This window comes from Lepidochelys kempii, chromosome 7 (assembly GCF_965140265.1).
Source record: "Lepidochelys kempii isolate rLepKem1 chromosome 7, rLepKem1.hap2, whole genome shotgun sequence".
NCBI classification, from domain to species: domain Eukaryota; kingdom Metazoa; phylum Chordata; order Testudines; family Cheloniidae; genus Lepidochelys; species Lepidochelys kempii.
In genome coordinates, this window is record NC_133262.1 from 59,538,323 (window position 1) to 59,552,099 (window position 13,777).

Here is a 13,777-nt window from a genome sequence, read left to right on the forward strand (position 1 = left end):
TTTCCATCTACTGTTGCAGGAGTATTGGAAGTAGAGGTGCTAGTTCTAAGCTGTGAAACTGAGTGTTGTGCTGTGGTTATATATTTTATTTTAGTAGGCTATGACTTCAAATAAAGCATTACATATCACAGATACTTAAATGTAGACCCTTTATTCAAAAAGTAGGGTGGCTTAGTGAATCAAGCACTGAATTAGGACTCAGGTGATGTGCATTCTGTTGGTGGTTCCGGCTGCTGGCTGACCTTGGGCAAAGCATGTCCCCTTTCTGCCTCAGTTTCCCCATCTGTAAAATGGGGGTATTGATACTGACCTCCTTTGTAAAGTGCTTTGAGATCTACAGCTGAGAAAAGCTAGGTTCTGCTATTACAGTAACGGCTCCAAACACTACAGTAAAACCATGGATTCCTGTACTGTTTTGGGCCTTTTTTATAGACCATTCTCCTTTTTTGTGTTTGGTTGGTTGTTTTAGAAAATAAGGGCCATTTAAAAAAAGAAAATGAGAGGAAAATAAAAATATCATCCTTATTATCCCATAATACTGAATGGTTCTTATTTGAATTGATTTGTAAGAAGATGTATGACCCAGCTAGGCATAGTCTGGATCAGCTATATTAATTGAGGGATCATGATAACTGTCCATAAGCACAGAAAATTGTAAATCCCAAGGAGAGAGGTTATTTTGGATTGTGCCGGGGTATGAGTAGAAATAGCAGCTTGCAATAAAGAAAAGGAAATTTAGGCTGAATAGCAGGAAAAGCCTGCCTGCAGTGTGGTGATGATGGTTTATTACTTATTTGTCTAACACTAGCAGAGCACTAACTAGGTGCTTTACCGTGAGATATGGAAATAGGCTTGCTATCTCAAAAAGCTTACACCCTCAATGAGATCTTTAAGGTTGTGGATAACGCTGATCAAAAATGAGAAATTTAGTTTCATTCAAAATATCAGGGCTTTTTCTACATTTTCATGACCTATTTATCAAACGTTATTAAATATTTGAATTTTTTGGTTGACCAAAACCATGTTTTTTCGTCAGTTGAATGCACTATAAAACGTTATTGGAAATTATTCAAAGGTCCTGACATTTTTCCGGACAAACCATTTTTATGATGTCCTTTTTTGATATGTAAACTTTTTGTTAAAAAAATGCTGACCAGCTCTAATTGTGGCCTAGTTTCCCAGAGTAAGAGACTGTTGTTTGAGTAATTTAAAACTAGACAGCACACAATGCCAAAAAATACACAACAGAGTACATAAAAGAGGAGTTCAGATACTGCTGGTGGCAGAGACCAGCATAAGCAATTCAAACTGCTTCTCCAATTTCTCTGATCACTTCTACCTGATTATTGGCCCCAGTATAAAAGTTTTCTTTTCTTTTTTTATGTCCATGAGTCCAAATTTTTGGCTTTTTGATAGGTTTTGGGGTTGTTCCAAAGAAATGATCAAATTCAGCTCTCCTCTCCCAAGCAAGAAAGCCCATAGACTCTAGAGCACCAATTGCATGGGTAAGGCATGTAGGATTTGGTCCAAACACTCAACAGCAGACTCTTTTTTCTTAAACTTCCTGCTGTTGCTATCACCAGAGCTGCTCCGCAGGGGTAGCACTAGGGAGAGCTTTATGTATTTGAAGCCACTAGCATTTTAATCACCGTGTCAGCTAATCCTGCGGCAAGCAGAGTTAGGTAATGCTGTATTTAAAACAAGCAAACATAGTGACTGATGGAGCCAGTGGGGCACCAGTGGAGCCAGCATGATAGTTGTAACAGTAGGAGATTTGGGGAAACTGAGGATATTGTAGACACATTCAGTAATGAAAACTCTGACCCAAAGCACATTGAAGACAGTGGAAGGCCTCCCACTGACTTCGGTGGGTTTGGCTCAGCCCCCAAGCTGTAACAGGTTCCTTTCCAATAGAGGAGAATCTTCCATCAATTAGAGAGCAGCAGACCTTCGCATGCACACAGTGCTGAGTGTGCAGACTTTACACAATTGCTGCTTCAAATGGGGAGCAATTCGGGAAGGCAGGGAATGAAAACTATGTGGCATGGATGACGCTGCAGCACAGACAGAGCTCACCACAAGAGTTTAGTCTTGCTGTTCCACTGCCTGAGAAGGGAACTTATAGTACATGGAAGAAGTAAAACAAACAAACAAAAGAGTCAAATATTCAGGACTCATTTCATACATTCATAGATTCCAAGGCCAAAAGGGACCACTGTGATCATCTAGTCTGACCTCCTGTATAACACAGGCCAGAGAACTGCTCCACAATAACTCCTAGAGCAGAGTTTTTAGAAACACATCCAATCTTGATTTAATAAATGTCAGCGATGGAGAATCTACTGCGACCTTTGGTAAGTTGTTCCAAATGTTAGTTACTCACTGTTAAAAATGTACGCCTTATTTCCAGTCTGCATTGTCTGAATTGCAACATTCCTAATTGTCAAGGGCCTTTGTCTGGTCTAGCTTTATTTACAACTGGCTGCTGTAATTGTCAATGCTTTAGTCTCATTTGTCTCCTTTGGCTATCCTAAACGCCTTTTTCCCTGGCTCGCTGGGAGGCAGCCTGGGATAGTGGATTAGTTGCAAGACTATCTACACTAGGGACATCTGGCAAAGATTTCCCCCTGCTGCTAAGGCCAGGTCTACACTTACAAGCTTACAGCAGCACAGGTGTACCGATGTAGTTGTGCCACTGTCAAAGTGTTTGTGTAGCTGCGTTATGCCGACGGTAGAGAGCTCTCCCACTGACATAACACTGTGCACACGAGTGCTTGGGCCAGCAAATGTATGTCACCCGGGGGAGTTTTTTTCACACCCCTGAGCAACAATAATAAAATATTTAATAAAAATAATTAGTATGTGGCAAGAAAGATCACAACAAGCAACCAGATGTTTTCAGTTGGACTGAGATTTTTTTAATTTTCAACAGTTAGGAGGCCCCTCTCTCAAAGAAAACTTCTCAGCCTAGCTCCAGAATTTGGCCTGAACCTCCATTCATCCTTCAAAACTTTGACAGGCAGATGCAGATCCAGAACTCAAAGCCAGACAAACAAAAATCCCTCCTTGCAATATCCCCACACTGTGAAGTTCAGGTTTGGAGTGGTGTGCGCATCAGAATATTAATTCTTGTTAATCAGCAGTGCCCAGGTGAACCCCATATCTGGGAAGCATAGAAGTCACCGGTAAGAATTACAAAAGTGCCTAAATCCCATTTTCAGAAAGGACTTTGAGTCTCATTGAAAGTCTATGGACTTTCTCATTGGACTTAGGCTGCTACATCACTTAGATGCATTTGAAAATTGTCCACCAAATCTCTCACTGCTACAGATTCACCTCTAGTCACACAAGAAATGTTTTCATGTTTTTTTCTTAAATTCCCTGGAAACATGATCTTTTATTAAGCCCTCCCACCCCCTCTGCAGGAAGCAAGCAAGGCTTATGTTAGTGGAACTGAGTAGAGAAGTCAAAATGACAAGTCTAGTTTCAATTGCCCAAGCTGAGAGAAATGCAAAAAGTTACCAGCAAACCTAATGTAAAGTAAACTAGAGGTTTAAAATTCCTGAAGCTTTAGTACTGTACAAGGTGTTAGTAAAGAGAGTAATTTTGTTGTGGTTTTTTTAATATACCGTGAGCTGTATGTTGTTCCTGCCCTGTTAAACAGAAAGTGACAATTGTCACAAACTATACATTCGGGGGAGTGGGGTGGGGAGGGTTTTTAACCCTTTCAGTGTCTTTTCCTTTTCCTCCCGGTTTTGTTTACGAAGTTGAGGCATTGTCTGGAGTTTGGGGCCGAGTATCTGCACCAGCTTCCAGGGTCTGAACTGATCGGAGCCGAAGCGGCCCGGAGCCGAGAGAGAGCCTGAAGAAATGACTGCGAAAGCGCAGGGACCCCGCTCGGGTTACAAGCGGGTCCCGGGGCAGGAGTCGGATCAGCGGGCTCGGGCTGGGGCTGGGCTTGGGGGATCGAACAAAAACCGTGCCAAGCAACGGGCCGAAGTCAGCCCGGCCCCGGGTGCGCGTCTCGGGGCGGCGCGGCCCCCCTTTCCCTGGGTGCGTCCGCGGGGTGGGCTCGGGGCAAAGCGCAAGGGGGCTGTAACTTCTCCTTGAACAGGCGCCCCGCAAACCCCCCCCCCCAGTTATTTAACCTGAGACGCAGGTTTCCCCAGAGCCAGCGCGGGGGACAGGGGTCCGCTGCCGGGGGGAGGCAGGTTTTTTTTGAGGGGGGAGGGCAGAGATTCCGCCCCCGCTCCCCACCGCTCCTTACCTGGGGTGGGCGATTGGGCCAGCAGCGCGGCCAGGGCCAGGGCCAGGAGGCGCATCGCCCACAGCGCACAGGGACCCTTCTGTTTCCTCTCCTAGCCTGAATCTCGCCTCTCCTCCCCCTTCCTCTCTCCTCCCTCCTTCTCCCCTTCCCCTCCATCTCCTCCCCTCCTCCTTCCCGACTCTTCCCCTTCCCCCTCGTCCCGGATCCCAGCCTCTTTCCTCTTGCTCTCCTCGCCCCCGCCCTCCCAACACCTCCCGCTAGCCAGGGGAGAGCGGTGGAGTTTCTCCAGTCCCCCTGGGGAGGTCTGTGGGATCCCTCCCCCAGGACCTGCTCTGTGTGGGGGGTGGGGGAAGAGAGCGGAGATCTCCAGCAGTGGCTGTGGGACCCATCCCAGGAGGGTAACTGGGGATCTGCTCTCCCAGGACGCAAAGGGTCTGGGGAGAGCTCCCTTCACATTATGCAAGGTAGCCTGTGTCCTCTTGTTTTTTCCTACCCCCCCCCAGATGTTCTGGTTTAACATGGATTTAAACTTGGAGAGTGGTCAGTTTGGATGAGCTATTACCAGCAGGAGAGTGAGTTTGTGTGTGTATGGGGGTGGGGGGGATGTGAGAGAACCTGGATTTGTGCAGGAAATAGCCCAACTTGATTGTCATGCACATTGTGTAAAGAGTTGTCACTTTGGATGGGCTATCACCAGCAGGAGAGTGAATTTGTGTGGGGGGGTGGAGGGTGAGAAAACCTGGATTTGTGCTGGAAATGGCCCACCTGATGATCACTTTAGATAAGCTATTACCAGCAGGACAGTGGGGTGGGAGGAGGTATTGTTTCATATTCTCTGTGTATATATAAAGTCTGCTGCAGTTTCCACGGTATGCATCCGATGAAGTGAGCTGTAGCTCACGAAAGCTTATGCTAAAATAAATTGGTTAGTCTCTAAGGTGCCACAAGTACTCCTTTTCTTCACAGCTGAGGCTCCCTGCTGGCGCCACGGTATTTGGAAGGGGAAGAGGGGGCATTTTTCCTGCCTCCAGCCCTCTCTCCATTGTTGGAAGAGTTTGAAATCTTTCCCACGCTGCCCCTGGTTTGCCCTCAACACTGATGGAGTCCAGCTGGAGATCCCAGCTTCTGTAGAGTTCACTAGGTGCATTCCCGGTCACAGGTCTAGTCCAGGCCCATCTCCATTTTCTTGGTGTGACAGGGACCACAACTACCACGGTAGTTGGCGGGATAGCTCAAACCTGGGACCTCTGAAGCTAAATGCAGGAGCCTCTACTGCATGAGCTAAAAGTAACTGGGCTCTTAGTTAAGGCTGTAGCAAACTCAGTCTCTAATTGGTGGGGGTGCCACTAGAGGGGACAGAACACCACACCCAGGAGGTGTGCGGGTTACAATGGCACTCAGCCTGACTGCAGCTCCCTGGGGAAGGTGTAAGGCCCTTTGTTTTCATGTTTTACTGACTTTTACCCCCCAAATTCCTGGGTTTTACCAATGCTATTACTTGATTTTAACTGACTTTTCACCCGCATTTTGGACCACTCAAGTACATGAAAATACTGATTATGTTAAGAAAATGCAATCGATTACGTTTGGTAGATGTGTTTATGCTGATAATAAATTAGTCTAAGTCTAAATCCGTGGCTGCCTGTTAAAGAAGGCAATGTAGTGGAAGACACACAGGGGCATGCATCTATGTACACACAGTTAATGTGTAGTTCATGAAATAAACAGCACTATTAAACTGCTTTTACTTTCAGCACTCTGATATTTCTCTATTTGTTGCTTTTTAAACTGTGAAGTTAATTTTTGGTACCAATTTTCAGCCGCTTTTTATCTTTTGTAATCAGCTGATAAATTCCTGGGAAATTTTAAACAAAAACCAAAGGGCCTGACATCATGTGCTGTCATTTAGAGCTGTGCAGGGTGGGTCTAAAACACAACCCTCTTGGGTTGCACTGGACAGGGTTATAAATGGCAACACAGGATGCAGGGCAAGGGACCCAGATGGACCTTCAAAGGTATTTTGGTTTGAAATCAATAGCCATTAGGTTCCTAAACATCTTTGAGGATGGGGCCTAAGTGTCTTAAAAAAATGATCAAACTGATCAGTCGTCTGGTATCATCATCATCATCATCAGTGATACCACAATTTGAGGATGATCTCTACAAATCGTCTGGTATAGCAGGATGCGCTTAGGGTTTCTCACCACATAGATATTGCACTGATTTAGTTAAATTCATACGTTCATAGAGTTTATGGCCAGCAGGGACTAGTTAGTCTGACTTCCTGCATATCACAGACAACCCCTGGGGTGCAATCTTTTGTCTGGAAATTTTTTTAAACTGATTTAGAGTGGCTACTGTCAATGCTTCACATGCTGTGTTGAGGGGGGAGCTGACAGTGTCCATCTGTGCATCCAGAGGTGCTCCAGTTGATGAAGATGTTTGAATTCCTGTGGTACAACCAAAGGATTGCCAGGTGTCCAGTTTTCGACCGGAACGCCTGGTCAAAAAGGGACCCTTGCAGCTCCAGTCAACTGGGCCATTAGAAGTCCAGTTGGCACGGGGTTGGCAGGCTCCCTACCTGGCTCCATGAGGCTCCTCGGAAGCGGCAACATATCCCTTGGCTCCTAGGCGGAGGGATGGCCCTGGGGGCTCCGTACGCTGCCCCCACCCTGCTCCGAGCATCAGCTCCACAGCTCCCATGGGCCATGAACCGCAGCCAATGGGAGCTGCAGGGGCAGCGCCTGCTGGCAGAGGCAGCATGCAGAGCCGCCTGGCCACATCTCCGCCTAGGAGCCGAGGGACATGTCGCCACTTGCAGGGAGTTGCCCAAGGTGAGCACTGACCAGAGCCCACACCCCGAAACCCCTCCCATGCCCCAACCCCCTGCCCCAGCTCGGAGCCCCCTCCTGCACCCCAAACCCTCAGCCCCGGCCCTACCCCAGAACCCGCACCCCCAGCCAGAGCCCTCCCCTCCCCAACCCCTTGCCCCAGCCTGGATCCCCCTCCCACACCCTGAACCCCTTCATTTCTGATCCCACCCCAGAGCCTTGACCCCCGCAGCCCAGAGCCCATACCCGCTTCCATACCCCAATCCCTGCCTCAGCCCGGAGCTGGTGCCAGTCAGAGAGGAGCAGCACCAGCTGGCTCAATGGGGAAAAAAATCACGAGGTTCCACCCTAAGGGCCCAATCCTGCTGGATGCTGAGTACCCTTGACTACTCCTGATTTCAGTGGAAGTAAGGGGGTTGGAGGGGTGGGGCGGGCGCAGATACCATGGCTGAGTAATCTGCAAAGTGAAGTGATTTTTAGCCACATGATGTCAAGGTCTTTGGTCCACATCCTTTAGCAATTATTAATCATGTTTATTGTGGTGGTGCCTAAGAGCTAGGCGCTGGGCAGAATAGCAGATGATCCCTGCCCCGAAGTGCTTACAGTCTAAACAGATGTGGCCCCTGCAGCGCAGGGAGAGGGGGTCTCGCAGAGTGAGCAGTGCGACGGCCGTAAGTGGCCTGTTAGTGCCATGATTTGGGGTTGGGGAGTTAGTTAGGAGGGGATCAGCGAAATGGAAAGGGAAGGGAAGGAGGTGAGGCGGATGGGGCAGGGTATGGGGGGCAGGTGTGGAGTGACACTCAGGTGAGGAAGCTGCAAGGGAGGGGAGGGTTAGCGCAACCAGCCTCACAGCACAGGGCAGAGACAGTCCTGTCACAACTGTAGAAAGTTTTCTGCATGTCCAGCACACCTTGCTTTGGCACTATCTCTGCTTCTGCTCCGACTGGCTGGCTCAGCAGCTCTTCTACCTGCAGTTCCCCCCCAGACCACATGGTGGGGAAGGGAAGGCACCGTCTGGGACTTAGTGCCCCCAGAGTTGGACAGGGGGCTGCACAGTTCTGGGTCCAGGACTGCCCTGATTAATACCCTGTGCAGTCCCATTGACTTCAGTGGAGGACTCATCAGATCCCTGTGTTCTGAGACTGGACCACAGTGCCCTTCTTCCCTCATCTCCGGCCAGCCCCACCCTGACACAGGGCTCCTCCAGGCCACCCCACCAAAATGGAGAGACAATCTGTTTATGGGGGGAGAGGGGCAAGGCTGGCAGTCTCTCACTGCCCCTACCCTCTCCCCATCTGAGGGTGTTTATCACTTGGCGGCCCACAAATATCCAGAAGTGTCAGTTAATCCTTTTATTGCCAGTTGTGTAGGATCACATCAAATGTTAGTGTTAAACCTGTGTGACGCGTGCATGGTACAAGCCCGTTGGAATCCCGGCTTCCCTGCTTAGGGTAATTAGTACTGATTTAGCTGCTCCATGCCGGAGCCAATAATCTTCTAGTCAAGGCAATACGTGTCTGTTTTATGAAAATTGGGCACCTCGAGGGACTGACTCTGAGATGTGCTGAGCAATTCCTGAGTACCCTTAACTTCCATCAACGCTGCTGGGTAGTGAAGGCCACTGCAGGACTTAAATCCTCAAAGGCATTGAGGTGCCTACCTCCCATTGAACTAAATAGCTTTGAGGCTCTAGGTGTATATGGCCCTTCGTTTTCAGTTTGTATTTTATTTAATTTTTTTCTGGGAATTTATCAGTGTTTATTATCACAACAACAAAAACTGGTGACCATTAGTGCAAAAAACTATTACTAATTTTTCTGGGTAAATATCAGGGTTTATTCTGGTGGACAGAAAGTCGGCAGGGAAAGTAGGCAGTAGATTAATGCTTTGAATTCCGTTCATCAGTGCGGTTTGCTGCAGAACTAAAACAGAACTCAAAACACAATGCCACCTCTGAGTTTAAGAAAACACTATATCCCTAATCCCCAAATAAAAGTTTTCATTTGAATAAACAGTTTACTGTTGTAGACTTGGAACTATTAGCCTATATTTATATTTAATAATTGGGCCAAACCATGTGCAGTGTGTACACTCAACTTCATCCTTTTCTCCTGTTTGTTTTTTTTAAACTTTCGAATACTTCCTTGAAACGTATTCTCATACAGATTTTCATTTTCTTCCCATTTGAATGTGTCAAATCTTTAAACCATTATCTGCTTACAGCTTGAAACGTGTATGTGGTGGGTGTGAGATTCACCAGTACGTTCAGATGTGCATGCACTTCATAGCCTGCGCGTGTGTCTGTTTGTTTATTGTGTCTAGCTAGACTAACACATAGCTTTACATCAACAGGCAGCTTTGTGTGTACACACAGACTAATTAAGGTATTATCCTAATACATATATCTCATCCAATGTAGTGTATATTCCTAATAAAACAAGTTTTTTTAATACATTTGAATGATACAAAAGAAGGGTGAAAATTGAAAAAAAAAATTTTTTGAAAAACCCAGGAATTTTTCAGTAAAAATCGGTTTAAACGGAAAACGAAGGAGCTTACTAATGTGCTATACGGTTGGCTGGGCCATTGGCCAGTCTGGTTCTTTCAGTAATGGTCTGAATATGCATTAACTGCCATCACAGTAGATCAACATAGTTGCCCAAATGAACGCCCCATGTTGGTGGCATACCAGAGAGAATTACAAGGCAGGAAGGTCCTGAGCACAGAGGCACTGGAATTAGCATTACGAAAAGTTAATACACCGGGAATTCAATGGGAATCTGTCAATCTAAATCTTCCCCTTTTTCATGAGAATTTCCAGGACTTTGATTCCATGGCATCAATGGGGCTGAGGTTAATAACTGAGCAGTGAGCAATGTAAACTTTGCTGTCCCAGGCCTATAGGCAGCATGATCGATGGCAGCATTTAAATCCCCCAAAGCTGTGGGGCTGTTTTGTTTGGGGGGTTCAGTAGGTCCATTGCAGAGGTAGACATCAGCCATAAATGCAGACCTTGCTGAGGGTATTAGACTGCACGGTCCTGTGATTAGAAAGCCATGGACTTTCTGGACTCGGATTCTGGACTCCTGTTCTTGTCTCTGCCACTGACTCACTGTGTGACTTTAGGCAAATCATTTCACTTCTTCTCTGTGTCACAGTCTCATTATGTGACAAGCTTCTGCACATCAGGGTTGTGAGGATTTATTGATGGGTATAGAAATGCTTTGGCTCTGGGTAAACGCTTGCACTTATACAATACATATCTCTCCGCCTAACCCTATATCTCTTTTCTTGATCCCTTTGTGGCAATTGAGGTTTTTTCTGCTTTTGAGACGAGGTTTTCACTCATCTCTGTGCCTCCCAATGGAGCCAGCTTCCAGTGTAGCCACACAGAAATGACAGGTCCCCAGTGAGATTGATGGGTGTGCATTAGACTCTCCCTGACCTGGCATAAGTTGGCATAGCTCCATATGCCGATGCACGCCCCCTGAGGCTCCAACCCTCTGGATACAGCTTCCGCTGCCTTGGCAGCACCTATCTGGCCTGTTTCCTGTCAGAATGGGTCTGTTCTAACCGGGAAAGGGCCTACGCAGCACTTTCCTGGGGCAGCTGACTGAGATCAAATGACTTTCTCAATCCCAGTTTGGAGCCCTCATTCCCTGGAGAAGCTGCTATTCAAATTCCTCAGCTATCGGGGGGGAAAGGGCTTCAATTCACTTTCCTCCTGCTCTGCTAACCCTTTGCAGAGGGGTGGATTTGCCGCCCCCCCCCCCACCCCTTTCCCACCAGCTGCTCTTCTCAGTCTAGCTTTTCCTATTTACCTTCTTTGCAGCCCTCCCAAAACCTCCGTCCTCCCTCCACAGAGCCCTGGCCGATTTTAGTCGCTGTGAGCAGGGATGCGTGACTTTCCCTTATGACTGTTTTGGGGGAGTAAAGGGGCCCAAGGGGGGCTACCCACATTGTGGTGTGGGGTGAGCATGCTCCGTGAAGCTCCTGGAGCCATACAGCTCTGTGCCACCTCCTACTCAGGGCAGACTGTAAAGTCACAGTCAGCAGCCGCTCCCATGGCCACTAATGTCCACTTGATGAATGAATGTTTTTAGTGATCAAAGATGAGGCCAAGTCAAACCTGTGATCTGGGACATTGCCAAGTATTGGGGGAATTTGGATCTGCTTCTGAACTTCACAGCTGCCCCCACCACATGCTTGTGCTCATAGGGCCATGGAAGATCCAACAGCATAGAGCCCCAGAGAGCTTGGAACTAGGGTGGAATACAGGCTGGCTCACTGGGTCTCCTCACTCTCTAAAGGTGACAGTAGGTCCCGCCAGGGATGGGACACAAGGAGGAGGAAGTGAACAGTGTGGAGCACAAGCACGTAGCAGTGTTTGCAGGATGCAGGTCAGAGACAGACCGGCAGGATGGCATTCAGCCCGCTCGGGTGGTTCGCTGGGGGCAGCTAGGGTGGGGAACAACCTCCTGCAGGACCTGCTGGAGATAAGCAAGAGAAGCAGAGATCAAAGCTGCCCATGGAGTGCATGGCAGGAAAAGTGCTGTTCCCGCCTCGCCCCTGTGGAATGGACCAAGCTAAAGTTTGAACCTTAAAACCCTAGAGGTTCAGAAAAGTTTGGATCTGGATGCAAACTCAGGCTTTGGGGTTTTCACATAGCTTGTGTGACGGGAAATATTTGAAGGAGGAAATGAGAAGAGAGGAACTGGTTTAGGGTGGTACAAGGGGATAGAAGTAGCCACCGTGGGTTGAAACAAGGAATGGGAAGAATGTGCTAATTGAGAATACTATCCTGTAATGGTGTAGTCTCTGAAAGGAAATGGTGGAAGCCCCCCCCATGCAAGGGCCAGACAGGGAAAGTGCTTTGTGAATGCCTCCTCGCCCATTTGTGATTGCACCACGTCCCTGTGGCTATGTCCTTGTGGCTATTACAGCACTCACTCCGATGGAAAAGTAGTTGGTTATTTTTAACCAGACCCCGAGGATAGTTCCTGCTTCCAGCGGCTGCTGGTGGAGAAGTCCAGGCTGGCTCATTCTCCTTGTTTCCAGCTGCTTTTAAAGGCATCCAGGGAGGCTCCTCTTTGTCTGGGCATCTTTAGAAGCCACTGGAAACAGGAGATGGAGCCAGCACTATGTGTGGTCACCTGCTGCAGATCTTCAGCAAAGTTCTCCATGGAGCACCAGCGTTCCACAAACTACTGTAGGTAACAATCCTGCATCAACATAACAGGTTATACCAGGGCTGCCAGAAGGTGAGAGTCAAACCTGCAAGTCTCTGTCACAGGTGAGTACAATCTGCTCACAATGGGACTTCATACTGAGTGAGTTTGTTTGTTTGTATGGGCTCATTTGTTGTTCCTGTCCATTTCTGATCTGGTGGCATGCTGCTAGAAAGTATGTCATTTCTGCCATGTCTTTCCTTTTACCCAGGGATGGACACAGTTTTTTCCTCTTTGCTTTCAGAGCTTGGAGTGGCATTGCTTTTTTTGGGTGGACACTGATATATTTTTCTAGAAAGCAGAAATCCTTAATGCTGGTACTGTTATGGCAGGTGTCACCAGGTGTCACTGTTACACATAGTCTCCCAAGTTCTTTTTTCATTGAGTGCGAGCGAGTTTTTAGTCTGGGAAGAAATGCTTAACGTGTTGTAATTTCTGGTTAGAAAAGGTTCTGGTTAAAGGTCACTATGAACAGCAGGAGAGTTTTTTCTGTGTTTTTAATTAGAGTCAGTTCTTGAGGCAGAGTTGCTCTCTGCGTACCAGTCATTAATGCTGGGCTGAAATTCCCATAAGAATGGCCATTCTGTTAGACCAAAGGTCCATCCAGTCAAGTATCCTGTCTGCCAACAGTGGCCAATGCCAGGTGCCCCAGAGGGAGTGAACCTAACAGGTAATGTTCAAGTGATCTCTCTCCTGCCATCCATCTCCACCTTCTGACAATAGAGGCTAGGGACACCATTCCTTACCCATCCTGGCTAATAGCCATTAATGGACTTAATCTCCATGCATTTATCTAGTTCTCTTTTAAATGCTGTTATAGTCCTAGCCTTCACAACCTCCTCAGGCAAGGATTTCCACAGGTTGACTGTGCGCTGAATGAAGAACTTCCTTTTATTTGTTTTAAACCTGCTGCCCATTAATTTCATTTGGTGGCCCCTAGTTCTTATATTATGGGAACAAGTAAATAACTTTGCCTTATTCACTTTCTCCACACCACTCATGATTTTATATACCTCTATCATATCTCCCTTTAGTCTCCTCTTCTCCAAGCTGAAAAGTCCTAGCCTCTTTAATCTCTCCTCATATGGGACCTGTTCCAAACCCCTAATCATTTTAGTTGCCCTTCTCTGAACCTTTTCTAATGCCAGTATATCTTTTTTGAGATGAGGAGACCTCATCTGTACGCAGTATTCAAGATGTGGGCGTACCATGGATTTCTATAAGGGCAATAAGATATTATCCATTTTATTCTCTATTCCTTTTTTAATGATTCCTAATATCTTGTTCGTTTTTTTGACTTCTGCTGCACACTGCGTGGACATCTTCAGAGAACTATCCATGATGACTCCAAGATCTCTTTCCTGATTAGTTGTAGCAAAATTAGCCCCCATCATATTGCATGTATAGTTGGGGTTATTTTTTCCTGAAAGAAGAGATTGCCCTTCATCTGT

At 47.1% G+C, this 13,777-nt stretch overlaps 1 protein-coding gene across 1 annotated transcript in view; it reads right to left on the reverse strand.

The window, feature by feature from the left end:
• The window catches only part of VSTM4 (V-set and transmembrane domain containing 4), a 53,802-nt gene extending 49,430 nt beyond the window's left edge, over positions 1–4,372 (reverse strand). The window contains exon 1 of the mRNA XM_073354897.1: positions 4,268–4,372. Within this exon, the coding sequence (XP_073210998.1) occupies positions 4,268–4,322 (55 nt within the window). The 5' untranslated portion in view covers positions 4,323–4,372. The remainder of the gene's footprint in view (positions 1–4,267) is intronic.
• Positions 4,373–13,777: the final 9,405 nt, after the last annotated feature.